This window comes from Trichoplax adhaerens, genomic scaffold (genome assembly GCF_000150275.1).
Source record: "Trichoplax adhaerens TRIADscaffold_7 genomic scaffold, whole genome shotgun sequence".
Taxonomy (NCBI): domain Eukaryota; kingdom Metazoa; phylum Placozoa; class Uniplacotomia; order Trichoplacea; family Trichoplacidae; genus Trichoplax; species Trichoplax adhaerens.
The window spans coordinates 5,855,003-5,880,878 of NW_002060949.1; the positions used below are offsets into that span (position 1 = coordinate 5,855,003).

At 31.6% G+C, this 25,876-nt stretch overlaps 1 protein-coding gene across 1 annotated transcript; it reads right to left on the bottom strand.

Annotated features, from left to right (window-relative positions):
• Positions 1 to 495: 495 nt before the first annotated feature.
• On the bottom strand, positions 496 to 5,483 carry TRIADDRAFT_58452 (uncharacterized protein; the record flags this gene model as incomplete). The annotated part of the gene is made up of 19 exons (XM_002114495.1): positions 496 to 613; positions 720 to 808; positions 863 to 901; positions 972 to 1,013; positions 1,096 to 1,243; positions 1,353 to 1,453; positions 1,540 to 1,650; positions 1,757 to 1,811; positions 1,894 to 1,926; positions 2,015 to 2,065; positions 2,147 to 2,205; positions 2,290 to 2,457; positions 2,573 to 2,632; positions 2,761 to 2,930; positions 3,261 to 3,304; positions 3,544 to 3,652; positions 4,015 to 4,083; positions 4,332 to 4,418; positions 5,405 to 5,483. The coding sequence occupies 19 exons, from the start codon at positions 5,481 to 5,483 to the stop codon at positions 496 to 498; spliced, it is 1,632 nt and encodes a 543-aa protein (XP_002114531.1).
• Between the last annotated feature and the right edge of the window lie 20,393 nt (positions 5,484 to 25,876).

Genomic DNA, 25,876 nt, shown 5'->3' on the forward strand with positions numbered 1-25,876 from the left:
AATAAAACCGAAATATCTTAAAATAATAATTACAGCAATGACAGTACAGGCAGTATTACCGCTTGTGTAAACATTCTACACTACAATTGTTATTATACTGTACATACATTAGTTCAAAATTCCTTTACGTAAAAACTGTCATGCAAATAATGCAAGTTGAAAAATGTATCACAGCAATGTAAAATATACTACTACCCATATACTGGAACGAGGAAAGGTTTATGGGGAATTTCAAAATAAACCAAAATGGCATTTTGCTAGAAGATCAAGATTTCCATTCAAAGGATAACCTGTACTAATTCACAGTTCTACAGTAGTACTACATGGTTATGTTCGTCGGAAACTAAATCTACAACCAAATATTACGAAAGTGACAAAAAAGACTACCGTAGCCTCATATATAATAAAATCACTTGCAATGTGTTACGTATAGTCGAGCACAGCGTAAAATGATTGAATGTCAATTAATAAGAGGTAATTCCATGTAGAGTAATATTATGTTGAATTCTTAGTTCTACCCATTCCTTCCAACTGCTCTTTAAAATCCTGACGTTTATCTTCCGGTACACAACTTAACATCTCTTGCATTAATACGGCCATTTTATTCTTACCCCTAATTATAAAACATAACGGATTATTATGGCTTAATAATACCACATTAATCCCATTTCTTACTCTAAACAAAGTCATTCTAAAATACTCGATAGTGCACAACTTACTTATCCTTTTTTACACGTAGTTGTCTTTCCTGTAATAAAGCATACTTTCTTAACGCAGGATTATTTTTGACATCAATTTGTACTTTACTCTCCATTAATCATCATTGTCAATATGAGTAAAATGTATTAGATTTCTATCTTACCATTTTTTCAGTTTTATCCCTTTCATTTTCAGGTACAGTCTAAAAGGACGAAAAATAAAATTGCTTAATGGGATGAAGAGTAGAAATACCATAATTAATATTGCAGTACCTGCAGAAATTCTCGTAAGTTTGTTTCATACTCTTGCTTTCTCTGAATAAAGTAAATGTCAATATTTAAGTGGATGGTTAATGATGAGATAGGTATAGGTAATCTCTATAATTTAAGGTTATACCTTTTGCAATTCTTGTTCGTAATACGTCTTTTCTTCGGTAGATAAGTTATTCCACTTTTCTCTTAAAGTTACACCAATATCAGAAAATGATTTTCCTTTAACGTTATTTTTCTTATAAAAGTCACCAACAAATATGTTATATGAAGTCCTAAAAACAAATTTTTCCATGTTATAGCAATTACAAGCCGCTACCCCTGAGTACATATGGTACCATTGTTACAAAATTTTAGCTACAATTCTTAAGATTGAAAACTTACGCAGGTGGATGTTTTACAATGGGACGATACTTGGAAGTACTTTTTTCCTTATCAGTCAAGCGAAAGTTTGGCTCTGATTTTCTCATCTCCTTTATTTCATTCTATCCATGTCATAACAACGATGGTTTTAATTAACATCATTGGCCGAAATCTCTGATTAACATATGTAAGATAGCGCATACGCAACCTGATAGCGAGCAAGGTCAAAATTAGATGCTTTCTTCCATTCAATTGTCTGCTCATCGGATAAATTTTTCCATTCTTTGCTAATAATGAGACGACTCTCTTTCAATGATTTCTACGTAGATGTAGACGAGGTAATGTACAGTTTCATAAAGGTAGACAGATAAAGGATATTGTAGATATTCCTAACAGCAATATAAAAATCTCCTTGAGTTACGTACCCCTTCTTCTTTTAGTTCATTTAATCGCACGCGCAAGAAGCAATGGTAAGGAGAGCTTTAAATTTAAAAGGGTGCAATATATTAACAAATTCTGTTTCGTTACAGCTGTTGTAAGCAGTAATACAGCAAAATATTACCGTGGAGGGCGTATCTTCTTCTTTCTCTTAGGGCTATTATTGAAATAATAGTAAAAAATTTTAGAACTTGTGTGTATTTTTTTACAACATTAGTGTTTTAGCAGTATAGTCATAGACTCACGGTATGGTTTTACGTGATTTCTTGGGCCCCTTAGCAGTACTAACTCCAAGTCTATTTATAGAAACGATTGCAATTGTAATATTAATGGCTATTAGAATTTGACTAAAAAATGAAATTTAATCATCCAGTTACTTGGCCAGTGTTTCCTTATATACTTTCTCATCCTCTAAATATTTTTCTTGATATTTTTTCTAACGTAATTTACAAATGAAGATAAAAATTATCAACAATCAACCATGGCACGTAACAACTTCATTAAACAATTGAGTAACTACCTTTTTCTTATCCGGTAGATTTCTCCACACTTCGCTGATTTTCTTAGATGCTTCAACTGAAGTTATCTTTGATTGTTTACCGATTAATTTCTTCCGTCTTTCAGCATAAAACTGCAAGTATGCATTGAGAGGCTTTTTAGGTAAGTCATGCTGGCAATTTTCCCAATACTAAAAATTCAATATCACAGTTGAGATAAATGCAATAACTTTGAAAAATAAAGTATATGCAAGACTGTATTTCTGTGTTTTTTTATCATGGTGAAGGTTGCTTCGAAGATCTTACATCAGATCCAGTTCCTTTAATGGCGTTCACCATTTCATGGACAGATCGTGTTTTTCTCATCTTTTTAAGATAAATCGAGCAAGATGTTATTATACGTGGAGTGTATTGAAAAAAAATAGTGTAAAAAAGCGACAGTTGAAAAAATTTATTGATAGGCATTGTTAACTGCTTTAAATTATTTTACAAACATTTTTCGTTAGTTTTTTCCATTTTTCCATCAAATCTTCACCGCTATGGTTATTCCAAGCAATTTCATCCCAATTTATTTTACCGTTGTAAGGCATATTTAAAGGTGTAAGTGTGGCCAGACGTTCGAACAATTTTTCATATGTTTTACCACTCCATCCGTCTTCGTCATCTAATTTGAAAGAGTATCTACTTTATAATTGTAAAAATTAACAACCGCAAAAGCTAGTGATATCTACTCGAATATATGTATTTATTAACGATAGGAAATCGATGTTGGCTATAGCCTTTTAAAATTTCTCTTACGAATAGTTTAATTTCTTATACCGTACCACTTTTATAATAAAGTCCAGTATCAACTTTTATTAACATAGCTAAGTCTAAGTATACAGTATATGCCTATCATAGGCAAGTGACGGTAAATTATACGAGTATAGAGAGTTGACTATTTTGGCATTAAATGGAATAAAGCTGCAATTGAAATAAACTATTTATTTGTTACCTGAACCTGCAGCGCCACTCAAAGATTCACCTTGCGATGATTCACTGAAGCAAGATTAATTTTGTTATGGAAAAATGGGATATTTATTAGTATCAGTGTAACTTAATCATCTTTAATTCAAGTGTCATTTTTAAATCTCCACTAGTAAAATTTTCGAATCTTAGCACTATCGTGGTAGTAGATTAAAATAGGTACTACAGGGTAGTATTTACTTGCAACTATTGAAAGAGAGATATTTTTATGAATGATAATGTTGTCCATCTCTTTTCATCATAGTACATACTTTCCTTCGTTGCTATGCAGTGCGGCCTTGGAGTCTGATAAGCGTTTCTTGGATTTTTTTTCTTTGGACTTCTTCTTCTTCTTTTTCTTCTTTTTCCTCTTTTTCTTACCTGTAATGATCAATTAATTATTGTCTTTCAATATAGTATGTGTTTTATGATGGTACGATATTACCTTCATTGATTGATACTTGTAGCATTTGCAAATCAGATTGATAACGTATAGTATTAATGTAAATAAACAGAAAGAGTATTTACAAAAGATATTTCCAAAATAACACTTTTGGTTCTTGGGGATATTGTAGAGTTTAAGTAAGTGTCATCAATGCAATTTTGTACAACATTGCGATAGACAATTGGAACTAGTATCTATCAATAATAATTTACTGTAATGGGAACTATTTTAGTCTTTGCTATAGATTAGATAGAGTGATGATGAAGGCATAGCCTGCAACGCTTGTTTATTCTGTTACCTTCGGCATCAGCATCTCCTTTACGATTACTCTTGGTTATGCGCACTTTTTTGGCACCTTTAACCTCAGCTAAGTTGTTTACAAAAGTAGAAAAAAATGAATGATGATTTAATCCTTGGTAGGAGGCATTGAAGAATACTTACGAATCGATACAAGAATATTATTATTTATGAGTAAATCAAATTATTATCATGACAATCACTGCAAATCATCCTGATAGTGGTTTTATATCGTAAAGTAGGGTAAGCAACGTTGGATGTATCTCCATGTGTCAATCTCCAAGCTTTTTACACATTTAATTGTGTTTATGTACCAACCTTCATCAGTAGTACGTCGTTTTCTTTTTTTGGCTTTTTCCACAGTTTTCTTACGTTTTTTATCTTCGGAAATGACTAAATTTGTTTCTAGAATGTTATAAATAAAGGTTGATTTATTTTATTGCTTTTTTTTTCTCTTTGCTCTCATTAAGTACATCATTATTTTCAATTGATTGGATATCCACTATTCCATTGAGGGTGGAAGTCGTCCATGAATTACCGGCTCTTGGATGGACTGATATTATTATTATTGTTATTGAAGTACAATGTCATGGATAAGTTGGTGTATTGCGAATACATTGTTGCAAAGAAGCATGTTCATTTTATTAGGCGGCTGTGTATTGATGATTACAGATGGTTGATTGACTGGTATGGCAATTTAGTCAGAGTATGTTGGGACTCGTTGACAGTCGTTTATGACTTGATCGTTATTCCATCGTCCATCCTATACTACTACGACAATGTATCGTTTGTAGGTGATCGCTCGATAGCAACGCTTATCCCTGGTGTCTCCACGTGAATACAAATCAATGCTATGGTTATGGATTAAAAGAGCGGATTGCCACTGCAACTGCATGTGATGTTATACGACGAATAAGGGAAAATGCAATGGATGATGACTTGTTTCTTCCATGACGATAAAATGACCAAGACGATTTCAAGTCAGCATCGACAGGTAGAATACGATGACGACTTGCAATGGCTGTGATTGATCAAGGTCCATGACGGTCGTCTAAAGCAAGTCATTATCGTCCAGTATGATTCATTCCTTCATACCTAGAATAAGCTGGTGTAGACCATCCAGACGCTAGTATTACTGTATCATCACTCTCCTCCAATTGAATAGGATACAATAGATTGGAGTTTTAGTCGTGAAATGATTAGCTTAATTGATGCCACTGCATGGCTTTCCCCCACCATCATCATCAACGACATGGGAAAGTGCCACTGCAACAACTGTGGTAATGACTACCATTGCAACCAAGAATGTTGTTCTATCCAAGCACGCTACAACTCCTCTTTTCCAGCCAATAACAACATCAATAAAGTAGAAACAATCCTCATCCACTTACCTTCATCATTACTTTTGCTACTTTGCCTCTTTTTAGCTTTTCCAGTCGTTTTACTTCCTTGTCGATCAATTCCCGCCATGACTTGGACGACTTGATTTCAGTACTAAGCGCGATGCAATTCTTTTGCATTTTGGCGTTTTGTCTGACTACAGTCCATTGGTGGCTACAGTGGAATTGGATGGTGATAGTGATGGCTGCGATAGGCGCTCTTGTAGTCGACGAATAGAGTAGATCAACTAGTGTATAGAACGTACTATAGGTTATGATAGTTACAGTACTCTTTTGGATTCTTACAATCCTAGCACTGTAATACCATACAGTAGTGGGTCGCTAGACGTCCTCTCGCGCCTATACTCAACCACTTGCATCGTTGACTTGACTTGCCTCCAAGTGCTCTGACGCAGCTTCCACTAACTACTTCAGCTCAACATGGATACTTGGATAAGCAAATGCCTCAGTCAAGGCCTATTTTCCTCCCGATTGCTCGATAGATTTACTTTATAGTCTACTTTATATGGGCTAGTCATGGCTGCAAAACCTTGTGTCTAAACAGCATGTATATGGGCTAGATGGCTGCAAAACCTTGTGTCTAAACAGCATGTATATGGGCTTGATGGCTGCAAAACCTTGGTGTCTAAACAGCATGTACTGTATATGGGCTGGATGGCTGCAAAACCTTGTGTCTAAACAGCATGTATATAGGCTTGATGGCTGCAAAACCTTGGTGTCTAAACAGCATGTACTGTATATGGGCTAGATGGCTGCAAAACCTTGTGTCTAAACAGCATGTATATGGGCTAGATGGCTGCAAAACCTTGGTGTCTAAACAGCATGTACTGTATATGGGCTAGATGGCTGCAAAACCTTGTGTCTAAACAGCATGTATATGGGCTAGATGGCTGCAAAACCTTGGTGTCTAAACAGCATGTACTGTATATGGGCTAGATGGCTGCAAAACCTTGTGTCTAAACTGCATGTTGCAATAGCAATAGATTTACTCCATAGTCTACTCATATGGGCGAGTCATGGCTGCAAAACCTTGTGTCTAAACAGTACTAGTGCAAACTCCCGTCGCTTTGCTGACGGTTTACGATAATGTGCTCATTTAACAGATAGTATTACCATTTGTCGTAGACCTGTCAGAGGTTCAGTAACTTTATACCGTAAACAGCATGTTGCAATAGCGATAGACTTACTCCATAGTCTACTCATATGGCCGAGCCATGGCTGCAAAACCCTGTGTCTAAACGGCATGCATATGGGCTAGATGGCTGCAAAACCTTGTGTCTAAACAGCATATTGCAATAGCGATAAGTTTACTCCGTAGTCTACTCATATGGGCTAGTCATGGCTGCAAAACCTTGTGTCTAAACAGCATGTTGCAATAGCGATAAGTTTACTCCGTAGTCTACTCATATGGGCGAGTCATGGCTGCAAAACTTAGTGTCTAAACAGCATGTTGCAATAGCGATAGATTTACCCCATAGTCTACTCATATGGGCGAGCCATGGCTGCAAAACCCTGTGTCTAAACAGCATGCATATGGGCTAGATGGCTGCAAAACCTTGTGTCTAAACAGCATGTTGCAATAGCTGAAATGGAAACAATTTAGATCGATATTAGTCGGTTGTTTCTGTCTTGATCTGATTGGAAATGCAACCAACATTACGACAACATGTTGGATTGCATTCATTTACTATCGACAAGGCTAGTTCGAGCTGGTTTTTTTTCAGCTATCGCATGCCATTGGATTTTCGGAGATAGCAGAAACTTAAGCAAATAGACTGTCACTTTTTTACTGGTAATTTCGCTCATGTTGACTTAATTAACCGCCTACTAAATCAGGCAAAAAAATGAAGTGGTGGATGCAGCCATGGCAATACTCTGCCATACTGTATACTATAGGAGTAGAGTATAGACTGCAATATACTATTCAGTTCAGTATAACTACGTCCATGGCAATAGTATGACCAAGACTTTCTTCAGCGTACTATATAGGACACTTATGGAAACCTATACCATCCAATCATACAAGGTGATCAAACGGCTAAGCCTAGAGACGCTTTTAATACTCCCCGGGTGTCCACAGCATTTTTCCATACAAGGCAATAAATCTATTCGCCTTTCAAGTTCAAGTATAGAATAGACTATTGACCAGCCTAAACAGGACATACTCATACATGCAAGAGATCACGAGTAGGATGCTCCATTTGGGATACAGTAATCCAAAATGACTGATACTGACGCCAGCGAGAGACGTTACTAATGCTGAAAAAATGCAACCCCTAAAAAACTCCAATACAATAAGTGATATGGTATAAAGATGCATAGACTCTGAAATCAGTCCATATTCTAACGATACCAGCAAGGCATTAAATTAACTTAACCAGTGCAATGCATTGCAATGGGTACGTCTTTGGAGTGAAGAACGGGATTAAATCGATATATATGTATAGTATATAATTCATGTGTACTAGTTACCTTATGAGTATCACTAATTGCGATATATCCGTACGTTTATAACAATAACATGTATATATATAGTATATAATTCAGGTATACTAGTTACCTTATGAGTATAACTAATTGTGATATATCCGTATACTATCACCATATTAAGATGGAACACTGTAGCCTAACATAAAGTAGAGAAAATGGCTATTCAACACTGTGGGTTGGATTAGTACTCACTCTACAATGTACATAAGAGTAGTTTACCATAAATCAGTATAGTTGCACCCATACATGAACTGTCTTCTTTTTCTAAACCCGAAATCATGCTAGCATCCATTCAATACAACTCCTTGAGGTATCTTGCTAGCATCCATTCCAAAATGACTGATTGATACTGACGCCAGCAATAGACATTACTGATGCTGAATGCAACACCTAAAATCTCCTATACAATAAGTGATATGATATAAAGATGCATAGACTCTGAAATCAGTCAATGTTAGAACGATACCAGTAAGGCATTAAATTAACTTAACCAGTGCAATGCATTGCAATGGGTACGTCTTTGGAGTGAAGAACGGGATTAAATCGATATATATATAGTATATAATTCATGTATACTAGTTACCTTATGAGTATAACTAATTGTGATATATCCGTATATACAGTATACAGCATATATTTATGATTAATATCATTAAAACGTTGTACTACTATCACCATATTAAGATGTAACGCTGTAGCCTAACATAATGTAGAGAAAACGGCTATTCAACACTGTGGCTTGCTTATGGACTTACTCTACAATGCACATAAGAGTAGCTAACCTTAAATCACTGAAGTAGCGTGCATACAAAAACAGTCTTCTTTTTCTAACCACCGAAATACGCGGAGTTGCTGCTATACAGTACATCGTATATGGAAAAATTGCAGCAATTCGGTATTAGCTATAAGATATAATGTACATCATACAATATTCTACTGGACTATTGATAAACTATCAATATCCGTAAGCACGCAGAATTGCTGCTACATTGCGTGTATGAAGCAACTCCATTCATCAGCTATTAGCTATACCTGCAAAATGACAATGCGTATTGTATAGAACATACTACTAGACTATTGATAAACTATCAATATCCGTTAGCACGCAGAATTGTTATTACACTACCTATATGAAACAACTGCAGTCATCAGATATTCACTATAAAATAGAACGTCCATCATACAACATTCTACTACAGTAGACTATTTATAAATTATCAATGTCTATAACCACACAGAGTTGCTATTACACTACGTGTATGAAATAACTGCAACCATTAGATATTAGCTGTAAAATATAACGTGCATCATACCGTATAATATCCAACTAGACTATTTATAAAGGATCAATATCCGTAAGCATGCAAAACAGCCTCATATACGTACATATACGTAGTATATGAAGCAACTGCAGTCGTAAGATATTTAATGTAAAATAGAACGTGCATCATGACCCTAACCCTAACCCTAACCCAACATTCTACCAGATTATTTATAAATGTCAATATCCGTTAGTGAACAGAATTGCCACTATATGATGAAGCAATTGCGGTCGTCAGATATAAATCGTAAAATAGCATGCATATCGTATAATATCCTATTTGATGATTTACAAATTGTTGAATATCTCTAGATATCTGGAATCGATATTATACTATGAAATAATTTCAGTCATCAAGTGATAGTTTTATTCATATGCGAATATAATCTCTATCATAGTAGTATTTACATCAAACAACTTAATAGTAATCAGCGATACCATTATGGCCATAGAATTACAAGTTAGAGAAATATTTTTCTTTTCATACTTAATATTTTTTACGCCTTTTTATTATTTGTTTTTATGTCATTGAAATCCTTCATTACAAAAAATTTCTATACAGTGTAAAATCTTAATCCAACACAGAGATTGACTAGAATATTAAATTTTACCAAGATTTCCAATCTTGAATTCGTCTTACTAATATTTTTAGCATGCTACTGAAATGTTCCAAGTCAAAGATTGATCCAATCTTGAATTAATTTGAAATTAATATAAACAGTATTATATTTAACTTTACCTGCAGAATAATAGAACCTGCTTCTCAGGTTAACATTGTAAAGGAACATTCGCAAATACGGCACATCATTGACGATGATACCATCAGTAGCTCTTCCATACACGAAAGACATTAAAATATCCATCTTACGATTAAATTATTCTTCCTCGCACAGTATAACAGATAAGATATTAATCAGAAGATTGAACAATCCGCTAAAGATCGATTCAAGCAATAGAGAATAGAATGAAGACATGCTATGTTCTATACAAACATGTGCTGTATAAATAAATTCTTATACTTACAATCTACATAACAAGTCTCAACATTATGGATTTGGTCGACTTATAGTAGGGCACAATTAAATAATTTTTTTCGATATAAAAATTACTTCTTAATTGTTATGACTTGAACAATAGTACTTATTGCTTTAGAATTACGAAACATCCAAGCCGGTATATTCCGACGTAGAATAGCTCGAAAATGTTCATTACGAAATAAAATTATTAATGGATTAGCAATGCATGATATGTAGCTAAAAGAGATTACAATTAGTGCTTTTTTGGTAATATCGGGCCGGATAATAGGATCAAATGAATCAAGAATTGTACCAATAGCCATTGGAAAGTAAGACAGTTGACATATTAATATAATTATCAATATTGTAACTGCTAATTTCATTTCTTTCCTTCTACGTAAATTTAGTAATCGATCTTGACCATTCATCATCGATTCGCCATCAGTAAAATCATTGGCATAGTTAAAATTGCTAATTCGTCGTTGACTGCGGAGAAATTCCCTATAAATGCGCCAGTAGCAAATTAATATTATTGTAAATGGAATTACTTGAATAAGTAAGGTACGAACAATAAACATGACGATGTAGTCTATTCCAAGAGATAATTTGGTCAAGGGTAAGCATGTTCCATCATAATGATTGAAAATAAATTTACCCCACCATCCTAGTACTTGCGGTAATACCAATGGCAAGGGCAGTATCCAATTACAACAACACATAATGACAACATTTTTACCCGCAGATATTTTATATAATCGTATAGGCTTAACAACGGCTAGATAGCGAATGATAGCTAGTAAAGTCATGGAATAGATGTTTACAAGAGAGAAGTAAAGAGGTAGTCCAAACTTAAACCGGCATATGATAGAATTTTCCAAATGGATAGGCGTCTGACCTCGGTAAATTTTCAACGTTAATGGAAATAAGACAGCAAAGCTATATTTTTGGATCGGAATCGGTTTTAATGTCCGATTGATATGGAAGAGGATAAAAGCAGAGTTTACGATTAGATCGATTGAAAGGCAATATACATATAAATGTGTAAATGATTTCTACTACCCGAAATAGTTATTATGTTGTATTGACTGATTTGGTAGATTAGCTTTATTCAAACTATTGAGTAGGCAATTCCTCTCAAAACTCCGATAAATAAGTTACTACTCCTGTCGATATATAGTCATTGTGGTAAGGAAATAATGCAGCGGAAAAACAAAAATTGTACTACTACAATTATTAAGGAATCACAACTATAAAATGGCTGAAATTATATCCTAATATCGCATTTCGTATTTAATGTACAGTCTATTAAACAGAAGAAATTGCTTACCTTGCTATGATGTATACTGCTTCAGATAACGCTAAATTTAATGTTAGCATATGATGTAGCCTCATATGGCTCCATTTCTTAACGGTGAATAGGCATAGAATTATATTCCCTAGTGAGCCAGCCACTAGAGCAATAAATTGAAAAATGATAAAACCTAACGCTCCAGCTTTGCTGCCATGATGTATATCATTGCTTTGCGATTCATTTAATATCCTTTCGATTATCATTTTCTGACTTAATGCTAAGCTTACTCGTATAAAGTAACTGATGTAGAGGTCTTATAGCACACTGATTTACATAAGTAAATGACTTGCTTAATATATTATCGTTAAAAATGTCAATTTCACGGTGAGACTATAATGTAATTTTTATTGTACTTATAGGTATTAATATTTTCTTAATGTTTTCAATAACAAGAAAATAATTCATAGCATAATTGATCTGATTTAAGTATAATTAAAAGTAGAGAGCTACTTCTTAATTGACATCGGAGACAGAATAGATAATTCATTTTTTTAACAACATATAATATAATGCACTGATTGATAAACGCGACAGAATGTCAACAAATGTATCACGACAGACTATAATTATTGTCTGACATTCATGTTATATTGACTTTCTGTCTTGCCAAGATATGTCTCATATCAATAATTTGATAACATTTTACTCTATTTTAAAACTTTAAAGAATAAATTGTTAACCTTACATGACAGTTCATTAACGCGCTCAATCCATTAGTAAATTGAAAGGTAGACAACTTAAAATTTAATATTTTAATGGGTAAATTGATAATCTTACTTATAAGTTCGCTAAGTTGACAGACTCATTTCATTAGTAAATGGAAGATAGACAACTTAAGATTTACTCTATTTTAATACTTCAAAGAATTAATTGTTAGTATTGCTTGTAAGTTCATTATCAGATTCATTCCATTAGTAAATAGATGATAGACAACTTAACATTTATTCCATTATAATACTTTAAAGAATAAATTGTTCATATTAGTTGTAAGTTCATAAACAAATTTAATTCGTTGCTAAATGACAGATAGACAACTCAAATTTTATTCTAATATAACCTTCTAAAAAGTAAAACTATTAATATTACTTGTAAGTTTATAAAATCATTTCATTAGTAAATGGAAGATGCACAACTTAAGATTTATTCTAATATAATCTCCCAAAAAAATAAACTGTTAATATTACTTGTAAGTTCATTAACAAAATCATTTCATTAGTAAATGGAAGATGGACAACTTAAAATTTACTCCATTGTAATCTTTCAAAAAATGAATTTGTTAATATTACTTGTAAGTTCATTAACAATCATTTCATTGGCAAATGGAAGATGGACAACTTAAAATTTACCCCATTGTAATCTTTCAAAAAATGAATTTGTTAATATTACTTGTCAGTTCATTAACAATCATTTCATTGGCAAATGGAAGATGGATAACTTAAAATTTACCCCATTGTAATCTTTCAAAAAATGAATTTGTTAATATTACTTGTAAGTTCATTAACAATCATTTCATTGGCAAATGGAAGATGGATAACTTAAAATATTTACTCCATTGTAATCTTTCAAAAAATGAATTTGTTAATATTACTTGTAAGTTCATTAACAATCATTTCATTGGCAAATGGAAGATGGACATGTTGAGATTGGCTCCATTATAATAATTCAAAGAATAAATTGTTAATATTACTTGTAAGTTCATGAACAAATTTATTTTATTGATAAATGGAAGATTGACATCTTCTAATGCGTCAACACGAACAGAAAAATATCATGTAGTAATAATTACAAGATCAACATCCGATGATTTTGTTTATTTTCCTCATTGGTGTAGTGAGAATGATATTCAATTACATCATGATAATTGATTATTTTAGTTCTGTCAGTCAGTCAGTAGAGAGATCTCAATGTTTCAAACAACAAGTTATCATTGTTTACGAAGGACTACCCTACTGAGAATGTTGAATATTACAACTCTATTAGCATGTATCTGACCAATAGCATGCCAATGATTAAGATCAAGTGCATCAATAGCTTTTATGGATAATAGTTTTTAAAAACAGATGTAATTTGAAGCGATCATTCTCACCACAGGTAATACTAGACAAACGTAAGACAAACATAAGCTATAATATATGCGTCTAGTAGACTCCAAGATCTGACTGTTTTACGTTGATAGAGATACTGCTGAAGCGACTCCATAGTTCTGGTATACTTTCCAGAACGTAGTTTTATTCAGACTCTTAGACTGTATCTAGCTCGTTCACTACTCCTATCTGCTTATTTTGTCGATTCTGCAAAATAGACGAAATTTTTATAGCTATTTTAGTGATATTTCTGTCTATGCAACAGAAGGGAGTTCGAGTCTAATAAGCAGGGGACCACATAAAATATTATGGGAACTTTTTTTTCAGCTTTATCCCTTCCAATTTACCACATTCCTATTCTAGCTATACTTCGAGTTAAATTTCTACTAGATCGTATATCATCAACAAATTACCGTAATTACTAATGACATACCCCACAACATGAAAATAATCAAACTACTCTAAAATAAAGGCTCTAACTTAGGATCGCTATTAATGACGTAAAAATGCTAATCTAAATTATAAAATTACTAGGGGTAAGGATCTACATGATATAATAGTCAGGCACAATATTAGAAGTATTGTTCAAAATCGATTGATTAAAGATTGCTATTCGATTATAATTCGCATAATATTTTTAATATGCCTATAAAATTATAATTATATAAAACGTGATAAATTCTCAATGGCTTATTTAATCAGAAATAATGATTACTATTGAAGCTATACGGCGTAGGAGTACAAGATTAATCTTAAATTGCATTAAAAATGATAAGTAATTGTATTTTCAATCTCGTAATAGCCATCTAATTAACTTCTACATATACAACTTATTGACTAGAGAGTCGGTAAACACAGTGATAGCATATCTCGCTCTATAAAATAACCTTGAAAAAGAGCTTGCACATATATCGTAAGCATCCATTTATGATACGCTTTCATGTTATTATTTTTTATTAAAGTACATATGTTTTCCTATACTATATTTTGCTAAAAATTTTCAGTATTACTTAGTAATCTCCTTAATCATCGCATATATTAAAAATTTAATTTCATTTAATCTGCTTGTAATAAAATAGTTTGACTTTGCAGTACTTATTATGAGTAAGTATATAAATATCATAAACTTTTAGGCTAATCATAAGAACTTATTATATTTTCTTCTATTACTTCATTTAATAGGTTTACGGTGGAACAAATTAATGACTTGTATAATATGGATTGATTGTCATGAGATACTATGATAAACTATCTCAACAATCGCACCACATTATGATTTAAATTTGATACCCTCGATTTAGAGTGCTGCAATTTTTGACCTTACAAATAATGAAAAGGCTACTCTAGTAGAGCAAGGATTTATAATCATCGCTGCTATTGACATACAAACTGAAACTATAATCAACAAATATTCAGCATCTATCATAGCCACAGTAGATTCATATTGGATTTCCATTTGGCAAAAGCTATCATTTCAACATTTTCATGACCTTTTCTCCTTACTATCACCTTAAAATGTTTCCACTTTGACTGATGGCTCACGAAATAATGCCCTCCTTCTTTAAAAATATCGCGGATATATTAAATTTTGTTCGGACAGGAAATGCGACAATTTTTAATAGTCTCTGAGTCATCCAAGTTTTATCTAAACAACTAATATAAGAAAATACAACTATACAAGAAACTCTTTATGATATCCTTGTTGTCTAGTGCAAATATTGAAGTATATTAAAAAAGTGATTTAGATTGTTAAATTGCAATCGAGAAATGGAGGACAAGGTTCTGAGTAAAAGGTGCTCTACTAGTCTATACAATAGATATTCATGCCGCCGATGATTTGTTTTGACTATAATTTTAAAAGATAAATAAAGTTTTCACAGACAGTGTCATTCATAATTTAGTTCATTAATCATTCTTTCCAGAAAGCACAGTACTCGGTCTTTTACAGTAACTATCGTAAACAAGTGCAGCTAATTTTTGATTGAGCCAACAATAAAAATTTTCCGAATGCGACTTGCTCATTAAATTAACAAAGGCGTTTTAAAATACGGAAGCTACGCAAATTTATTACAGATATTTATTTACTAAAGTCTTTCAATTCATTGATTTGAGAGTCTGTTTCTTGTTGATTCAATAACAGCTTTGATGAAGAAGATCGATAATAAAGTATATGCAGGAAATAGATAAAAATACTGGTCATCACCCGAAGTAAAAGTAGATGTGCCCAGGTTTAAATGAATAGTTATGACCTCTATCTTCATTGTTAACGTTGTGATATCGCTTGAAGATGAATAAAAAAATGATAGATTAGTAGTAAAACAAAGTTTAAATATATGTATCTAGGTTTAAATGAATAATTACGATTTATAGTTCTTTCGTTAATGTATGATACTGTTTATTAAAGATGTACGCATAGAAAATGATAGAGTGATACAAAGATGATTTTAAACTGATCGATTCATTAGTGTAAACTAAACCATACTGATGAGCGACACTATCGGATTACTTATTTTTTAGTAGCATTTTTAATTTATATCATTACATTGGTTTATGATAGGGATCATAATACCATATAGAAATGTTGATAAACTATCGCTGTGTTTATACTGTATTGTATTCTAGCCGATACAGGCAAAGTAAATAAGAATCTCGCCCTTAAAACTTATTTCATCAATCGAAAGTAAAAAGCTTTTCTTAAGGTTATCAATTCAGATCGCTTTTATATTAGCACCAAAGGTATTTGTTGAGAAAATTTGATGATAGGAAATAGGAAAGCTTAGGATCGATTAACAAGTTCTGGTAAGATAAAGGGCGATTAACAGTTGTGTTTATGAAGTTTGATATTATTATTAGATACTGATAATATTCCTTTAATTACAATAAAGTACTACCAGACTTGCATTTGCCACATTAACAAAAACAAAAATTGGCGCAAAATTAAATGAAAAATGACTTGAGTCATGCGTTATCAGTCAAGTAGTCATAACTTTTAATGAGCATGAAAGCGCTAATAAAGTGAAAATACGCTTACAAGAACCAAGAAATGTTTCTTTTCTTTCCTTAGGTAATATCATTTCATGAAAGAAAATACATTATATAAGGTACCATTTGATATTATAAGTCATATAAAGTAAATATCAAAGAAAATCTTTACAAGCAATCAAAGGACGTTGTCGAAATTTATGAAACCATGTACTGAACCAGCTACCAGCTTACTGTATCAATTAAATGAATAATTATAATCGGCTATATTAATTAATGTATCTATCACTTTCTCAAGTAACAAGAGATATATCTAACAAGATTAAGATAGCATATTACCGCGTAATATATATATATATATATATAGCTTGTCATGTAATCGTACAGACTGTTTAGCACTACGGAAATAATTAATAGAAGTAGCAAAGTATTAGTCAAAAACTTTTTGAGGTGTAGCGTTAAGTAAAAGATTATGAAATCGCTTTCATTATACAATTTTGAGGTACTCGCAGTAGGCTCTCGGAATCAAGAATATTTTCGAGTTGCAATAGATTGTCCATACAATTAATAGCATAAAATTACACTTGCTATAATAGGCTAAACAATTTAAATTAAAGATACCTAAATCCTCGGTAATTTATAGATCGATTTTACGTCGTGAAGTGAATCTCTACAAGAAAATGAAGTTCCTATCATAATATTTTCGAGATACTTCATCATAGATTGATATAGTTGTTATACTTCTCGAGAGCTATGCTATGAGAGTCTAGTCTGTAAACAATTCTCTATTGCAAGAGATTCGGTATTTATGGTTATCAATTTTACACTACTTAACCTACCTACATTTCACTCTATTGTGCTTACATAAAATATAGTAAGTTTTAATTCAATATGAATTCACTCTTATGTCTCTGCGTACAGTCAAAGCTATTTGTTACAGTTATAGGTACTTTCTGCAAATTATTTTCCATATGAATTCCTATTAATCATCAATTTTCATGTAAAATTTAATTAGCTACATTAAGCTAATACAGTACCGAAAGATATGTTTTTCCGTCATGGGATATACGTTGGTATTTATCATTTCTACCACTATGAGGCTTATTTTACGTTCCCAAATATCATACTTATTAACATTAACTACTATAGCTATAGATTAATCGATATTAGAGATGTTGTAAAAAAACCTTGCTTGAGATATATCTCTTATTTCCTTTAAAAATAGCAAGAATTGTTTGACATTCTGAGTAAAATGATATTACTTTCCTTTATTATATTTCACAGCTGTGATTATTAATAATAGCTGGATAAGTATTTATGGGTAAATATCAATTTAATGTGCATGCATGTTGAATTTTTAATAGCCTAGAAATGTTACAAATTGCTTGTTCACAGAATACCTATACTAAAAGTGCCGTGCATTTTGGTCATTATTAAAGATGATAGGGAACTATAACAGCTAGCTTATTAAAAATATCAATACTTTGTTTACTTGTTAAGTGATTATTAGGACAGCTACATAAATAATGAAATGATGATCTAAATTTGAGTTACAGTTTCACTTCCTACAAAGAGAATGACTATGAGAGCCATACGTACATTTATTATTAATTATTATCCATTATCCTTTAATTATTGTTCCCAATGACAAAATTATCCAAAATGTTGCATCTTATATCTGAAAATTAATTTTGATAAATATACAGCTGTAAGGGTGTTAAAGATTACCGTGAAGTATAAATGCGTTATATTGATCGTTATACAGTGGCTAGCTAATCGTCAGAGTTATAGATTATCTATAAAACGTACTCACTTTCTAGCAAGGGCAAGTGAATTACTTCAATACGTAATTTATAAAAAGCTTAAAGGTCAGGTCGTTTTCTGATCATGACTGGTCTCGTGTTCTATGCGTGCCCTGACTTATTTTAAAGTAGAGCACAAAGTTATACAAATTTAGATCTAAGAATAGACGAAAGAAATATTGTTTATTAGTATTAATTTCTATTTATAAACTTGTTATGGCACTGTGTTACCAATAAACTAATTATTGATTATATACGAGTATAATTAGTGAATAATGAACACCTTAGAATAGTCTAGGTAAGGTGATATGCTATGTTAGATATTTATTTTGCGAGGCTCGTAGTTAATATTTTAGTAATAGAGTTGTGATATAAAGTATCAACTATTACGAGTTTATCAGCTAAAGATTGAAAGGCATACTAGATTTTAATATATAATCAAACCGTATATAGAAGGAGAATGAGGATTTCAAGACCTTAAGTTCCAGAATATCTACATATTCGTATCTATTTAGTAACTGTGCAGTATATATTAATTAATGCAACTTGTAAAGTGTGTGTTGTATTAACTCCAGTCAACACCGGAATTCATGATAGAAATCAGTTTAAGCGTATGTGGTTGTAAAATAAAAGTAGTAATTGCTTAAGCTAAGAAGTGTTCAGGAGTTGTAACGTAAAGAAAAGTGTAGCAATTAATCAATTTTCTGTGGAGTACAACCGAGAAATCAACTTTTCATGTATCGTTTGCACAAATACTGAAAATACTAAGAAAGTAGCCCGAGTTATTGTACCTATACTAGAGTTCTTTATAAAAGTTTTGCTATAAGTGAGGGTCGTGACAATACTCTCTGACTGCGCGAATATAAATAGAAGTTTGTTACAGAGTCATGCTCCGAAATATTAATCGCTAAGTTAATTAAAATATCTCATTTAAATTATTGTTTGCTCCAGTAGCTTATTAGATATTAATGTTTATTCATAAGTACTTGTTCAATATTGCTGACATCTCGAAGCTAACAAGCTTAGTCTGTAAACGTTAATTAATAACACCTTAAGTGTAAGATCAATTACTTTGCAGAGCCTTGAGGCTCTAGTTGCTATACTAGGATATGTATACTGTACAGTGTAAGCCGCTATTTCAAGAATATTCACAAGTGTACCATCGGCGAGACTATAAAAAGCGGAGCACTAGCTTAGCTTCTCAGTTCCAGTTAGTCATTTGCAGGATCTTGTGACTATTATTGCTAAGAATATTCTTACGTTTTTCTTTAGTACATTTTACGACTAAGGTTAACGAAAATAAAGTAAAGTATTTAAACCTATTACTCAATAGTAGTTTTTTTGTATAGCTGAGAGTTAGTTCAACTACGATAGGTCCCTAAGTTAGTTGGGAACACAAGTACTAGTGAAGATAGTGTTTAAGACCCGGTTTCTTGTTACAAAGAAGAAGATTTGTAACAAAGTTATAAATGCGAGCTACTTTTATAATAAGAGAATTCATTAATTTATCGTTTACACGTAAGGAGAAGGTCTATATTGTTTCTACCGTGAAAATTAAGGTAGAAATTTAAAGTCGTCACAGAGAACTAATCTTGAAAAGTAGGTCGAGATAGAAGAAGATCCAGAAATATCTCTAGTGTATCTTTGTCTCAAGAATATGTATCCATTTTGATGACAGTCTACAATACCATCAAAACTATCAATCCGATATACGAACTTCTATGTTTAATGTCAATAGCAGCTTTAATTATTATTTATTCTAACTGTTGCTTTTATTACATTCTGTCCGATATTGCAGTAAAAACAGAAATGACGACAGAATAGCAATATATTATACAATTTAATAGTGCTTTTCTTCATACTATCGTAGCCTTTGATTATGTAATACGCTGTGATATCTAGCACTAATACCGTAATCTTGCATATTTATGGTACTAAGATTTACGTCCTAAATCAATTATACTAAGAAATTTATATCTTAGACCGACGATATGAAAGAATTAACTAGATTCTTATTAATCGATATACTATAACTATACATTTTGACATATAAACTTTTCTTTCAGACTTCGTCTAAGATTATGACTACGAAAAATAAATATAAAAGGATTGGTAATACCAGAAAGAAAACTAAGTAAAAGTGCAAGTAGGCCATAATTTTGATATACAAGGCTTGTTCGTAGACTAACAGATTCGATTAAATTAATAATAGACATAGGTATAAAAGATAAAATCTCGATAAAGATGATTAATAATAAAGTTTTAGCAAGTTTCTTTTCCATTCCTTTATTTATTGACGATTGAGGTTGAGATTTAAGAAAGCTTTTCTTGGTGTTCACTGTATAATTAGTAGAAATCATCGATTCTAGCTTAGATTCTTCGTTTGTTACCATATTAATGTTACGAATACGCTGTCGATTCCGAGAGAATTCTTTGTAGATATGCCAATACGAAAACGTAATAGCTTGAAAAGGAATTGATAAACCGAAGCAATAAAAGTAGATAAAAAATGTGATATAAGAAGGCCCAAGTGCTAGTTTAATAGCTGGTCCACATATTCCTGTACCACTATAATACGGAAATCTCGCCCAGAATCCAATCGTTTGCGGTAAGGAGAACGATAGAGGTATGAACCAGTTCAATAAATAAATAGCTATGATTGATTTCTTACTAGATACATAGTGAGCTTTATTAGGTTTAGTAATAATAATATATCTTATAACGGATAAAAACCCTATAGAATAGATATTGACAATGCCGAAGTATAATGGTAAGCCAATAGCTAGTCGACACTGGAAAGTATTTCCAGGATACAGAGGTAAATTGCCGTAAACGCTTTGTAACATACTTGGAAAGAAAGAAATAAAGCTGCAAATAGAGATTAACGAAGGGACATTATTAAACTGGTTATCACATTAGCTATAAATATGAGCAATGAAATTGAAAAGTTATTTACAAAGTACTATATACTTGTCTTGAGTAATTTAACTCAGTTTATTATATTATTGGAGTACACAATAAGAAAATAAGAATTAATGAAGGAATTATAGTAATTGTAGAACAATTATTGGCAATAGCTGTTGTTAATTATAATCAGACAAGGTTAATGTAAGAGATAGATTTACGGACTCACGTTACTTGAAATAAAATTTAATTTATTACTATTAGTCTTTATAAAAGATCGTCCACATTTATATATACTTTAATAAAATGCAAATGTATAGCTTACTAGATAAAAACCGTGTGCTAACATTAATAACAGATTGTAACGATAATTAACAATAGTTATTGTCGATTATAATCAACCAAGGTTAATGTAGGAGACAGACTTTCCGAACTAATGTCATTACAAAACAAAGTTTATCACTACAAGTATTTACGAATATCATCCGTATTCTTATTTGTAGATATCTACAGGATGTAAAATCTATCTAACAAGAGATATGACACTAGTATTTACAGTAAATGTTCTAATCTGACGTTATGATTTAAGATATAAACTGTTAAATAATTAATTTATCATAACGATTAATTATATTAGAAACACCATGTCGACTCTCACTATCGGTTCTTGTTACTGTTACATTGATATAAACCTAATTTACAGGGTGTGTAGAGTTATTTTAGCAGAGATGATTTTAAAAAGCCTGTATGATTATAAGGTTAAAGACACTAGCTGTCAATTGATAGAGAAGAACTAGAAAGGATAAACATAATTTTTCTATAACTATATTACCTTCGTAAATAGTTAATATCCCGTATGTAGAAATGAACTGCTTTAATGTGAATATCTGTACATTGTGCATAATCATGATCTCTATTACAGCAATCTACACATTACAGTAATGTAGTAATATAGTACGATTAAAATTTATCGCAATATTCACTTATATTTACGGATAAGTAAGCTCATATATTCTTATGGCGACCTAGAATTGTTACGTAGTAGCTCATTTAGGATATATTTATTCGTATTTTACAGGTTACTAAAGAGAATTCGTTACGGTTAATATAGAACCGTAGAATGAAACATCTGTATAAATAATAACCTTTGATAATAAATTCAGCTCGAGAACGCAGTTATTCAAGTGATTTAATCAAGTAAATTAGAATATAGTCTTAACTTCATAAGTTGACTTAAGCATCGTAGCCTGATAGATACTACGTACAGTATAGTACTTTAAGTAGTTTAAGATTGGGAGATAGATAGACTGTGAAATCAATTAATTCTGCTAGTATATCTGTATCTACTCGCTTGAGCGTTATCGTAAGAAATTATAAAGGAGATCGCTCGGTCGATATTTTCTTCTTACACGTTACGCTTTATATCGTTAAATATTACAATACAAATAAGAAAAACTTTCTAAACCTCTAGATTGCGACGCTTTATAATAAATAATTTATACAAGGCGAAAAGAAATTGACTACTTCCAGAGATATCATGAATAAACTTATTCTCATATAGCTAAATAGATACTTTGTGTTATAAATATGACAAACTGCAGTTTTATTTCAGATAGAATAAAATAACAGTAAAATCGCTAACACTATAGTGTATCAGTGAAGACTGGCGTTACGATGGAGGGATACTCGTTTATTTACTGTCCTATAGCTTATATTAGTTAGGATTAGTTAGGGGGATGTTAATTTGGCACGGTAGTACCATGGCAGCAGTACCGTACGCCTAATTGTCTAAGCTTTACAGCGAAATATCATAGCAAGTTATATGTAAAATATATTCCTACTGAAGATATTTGTGAGAATATTAATTGATTTATGGAGTAATTATAAGAGAACATCGCAAATTTACAGATAACCCCATCAAAATTTCAAGACATCTACTGTAGCAGTATATATCTAAAATAAACGTATATTCCTATAATACTATGCAAGTATATATTAACAATAGTTAGCTATTAATTACACTATCATTGATTGAACTGTGTAATATTGGATTTTTTCGTTCGACTGATTATCTTAAAGCTGTAAATAGTAAACTCTAGCTTTACTGATCGCTGTAAACTACTGTATAAAAGAGAAAAATTTTAATTACAAAGTCTCTTGACCATAATCTAGCCTATTTATGTTTCAAAGTAGGTAAACATCGGTGGATTGTAACGAAATGGACAGCACTAGGTGATAAATGTAACTGCAATGGTTAGCAACGGTTCATAATGATTTTAAAATGCGGTTATAATATTCTATTCCTTAAAACTTTAATTTTTGCTTGACTATAGAATAAAGTTACTTGGCATCACTAACTTGACGGCAGTAAGTTATGATAATAACGAACAGTTATGCGTTATTAGTTTTATGATAAGTAGTTTACTGATGTCACAGTTATCTTCGACTACCGATAGACTTACCTTGCTATAGCGTAAATTCCATCAGAAAGAGCTAAATTAATAGTTAAAGCATCACTTAAGTTAAGATTATGTGCTTTTCTTCCGATAGCGTAACATAAGATTCCATTTCCAATACAGCTGAGTAGAGTAGTAATTACCAACAAGACCAAAAATACAATAGTTGTTTCTCGCGGATGGTAAAGATTGAAGTTAGATATATTTGTGTTTAGAGAAGAGTTCATCTTCAAAGATATCTTATTATCGGTATTAAAATCGCAACACGAACTATCTCGTTTAATATAATAGATGTAATAGGATTTTATGATCGTAGCCGTCACCGAGTGATAGAAATAGATATTTATTTTCTCTCCTCTATAGGATCTATTACATTCGCTTAATATTATTTACTATTTAAGACCTAATTATAATTCAATATTATAATTTGTTATAAGAATTAGAGACATGCGAAGTACTTGAAAGTAAAGAATTTAATATAATTATTAAGTAACGTAGTTACCATTACAGTATAGCATTATTATTTTAAGAAGATACTACTATCATCATTTTACACATTCAATATTCTTTTCAAAGTCGTAGGCAAATAACAATTAGTTTTAGATGGTTTAGATATATGTAGCTGTTTCTACACGATTGTATTTTAAATTGATGTTTAGTATTAATTTATTTATTTATAATTGCCGTAATGACGCTATTGTAGTCGATGGCCAATAAAAATATTTCCTTTTCAATTTTTCATCATTGTACATAACATGGTTTCGTCCTTTACTTTATCGTTATTGTAATTAGTTAATAACGTAAAACGAAATTATTTTATGCCTTGATAGATGATTGAAACGAGCATTAAATAAACTAAGATAATAATACTACACTAATCTTTTTATTACGAACTGAAATGAAAGAATTGATTATTTCTAATGATTACTTTTAAAAGACTGACACGTGCAAACGTCTTACTGTTCATCGTTTATTAATTATAAGATTACCCAGTTACAATTCCTATAGTTTGTATTCTTTCCGGAAGAGAAATGGATATAAGTAATTGTATAAAATTTATTTTAGATTAAAGGTAAACGAAGGAGGTATTAGATTTGTACACAGGAAATGGAAATAAACTCTAAGATTAATAATTGATCGATTAGCTCGTAACATACATGAAAGCTGATGGAGATTATTCTTAATTATGTAGATCCTATTTAAAGGACAACTTTAATTTTATAAATTATGATTAGTCCGTCAACCTACTCAGGTCGTTAAAACTATTACCAAAATTTAAATATATAAGACTCATGATTACAGTCACTTTCGTCACCATTGTACGTAAGGCTATTAGTAGGACGAATTGTAAACAGATATTGTAAGGTGTTACTGTAAAATTTCCCTTTATTAGTGATCTGAATAGCCAGTTAATTTTCTTATAATTATTAAACAACTTAGTTGATCCAACTTATACGTGAGATCATCTGATTTTTGGTCGCTTAAATTTATGATTAAAATTCAAACAAGGTATGAAATCTTTACTAATATCGCTATTAAAACATTGAGCATCTATTTGACTATTTGGCGTTTAGATTGAACGCTTCTAACGGAATATTTATTATTGCTTTCTAGAAAAATAGTCTCTTAGTGAACTTTTCATAGTAGTCACCGAGTTGGCCTCAGCAAATTAGAAAAGAATTTTTTAGTATAGCAATATCAAATTTGAAAACATTCTTTTTCACGAGTACGATACTCTAACCAATCTTATACAACTGTTACAGTTGGATGCGATAGAATTTTCAATTAAATCAAACTTGAGTCGAAATACTATACGCTACTGTACGCGTAGCTACTACTTTTAACACCTGTCGCATTGGTGACAAAACACAGAATACAGTAAGTAAGGTTGTGGCAATGAACGGAAATAACGTTATCGGGTCTAATCTACTGTAAACTACTCAACCTAAGTTGAAGTTAAGTCAATCACGTTACCGATTAACTAATTATTGATTATATACGAGTATAATTAGTGAATAATGAACACCTTAGAATAGTCTAGGTAAGGTGATATGCTA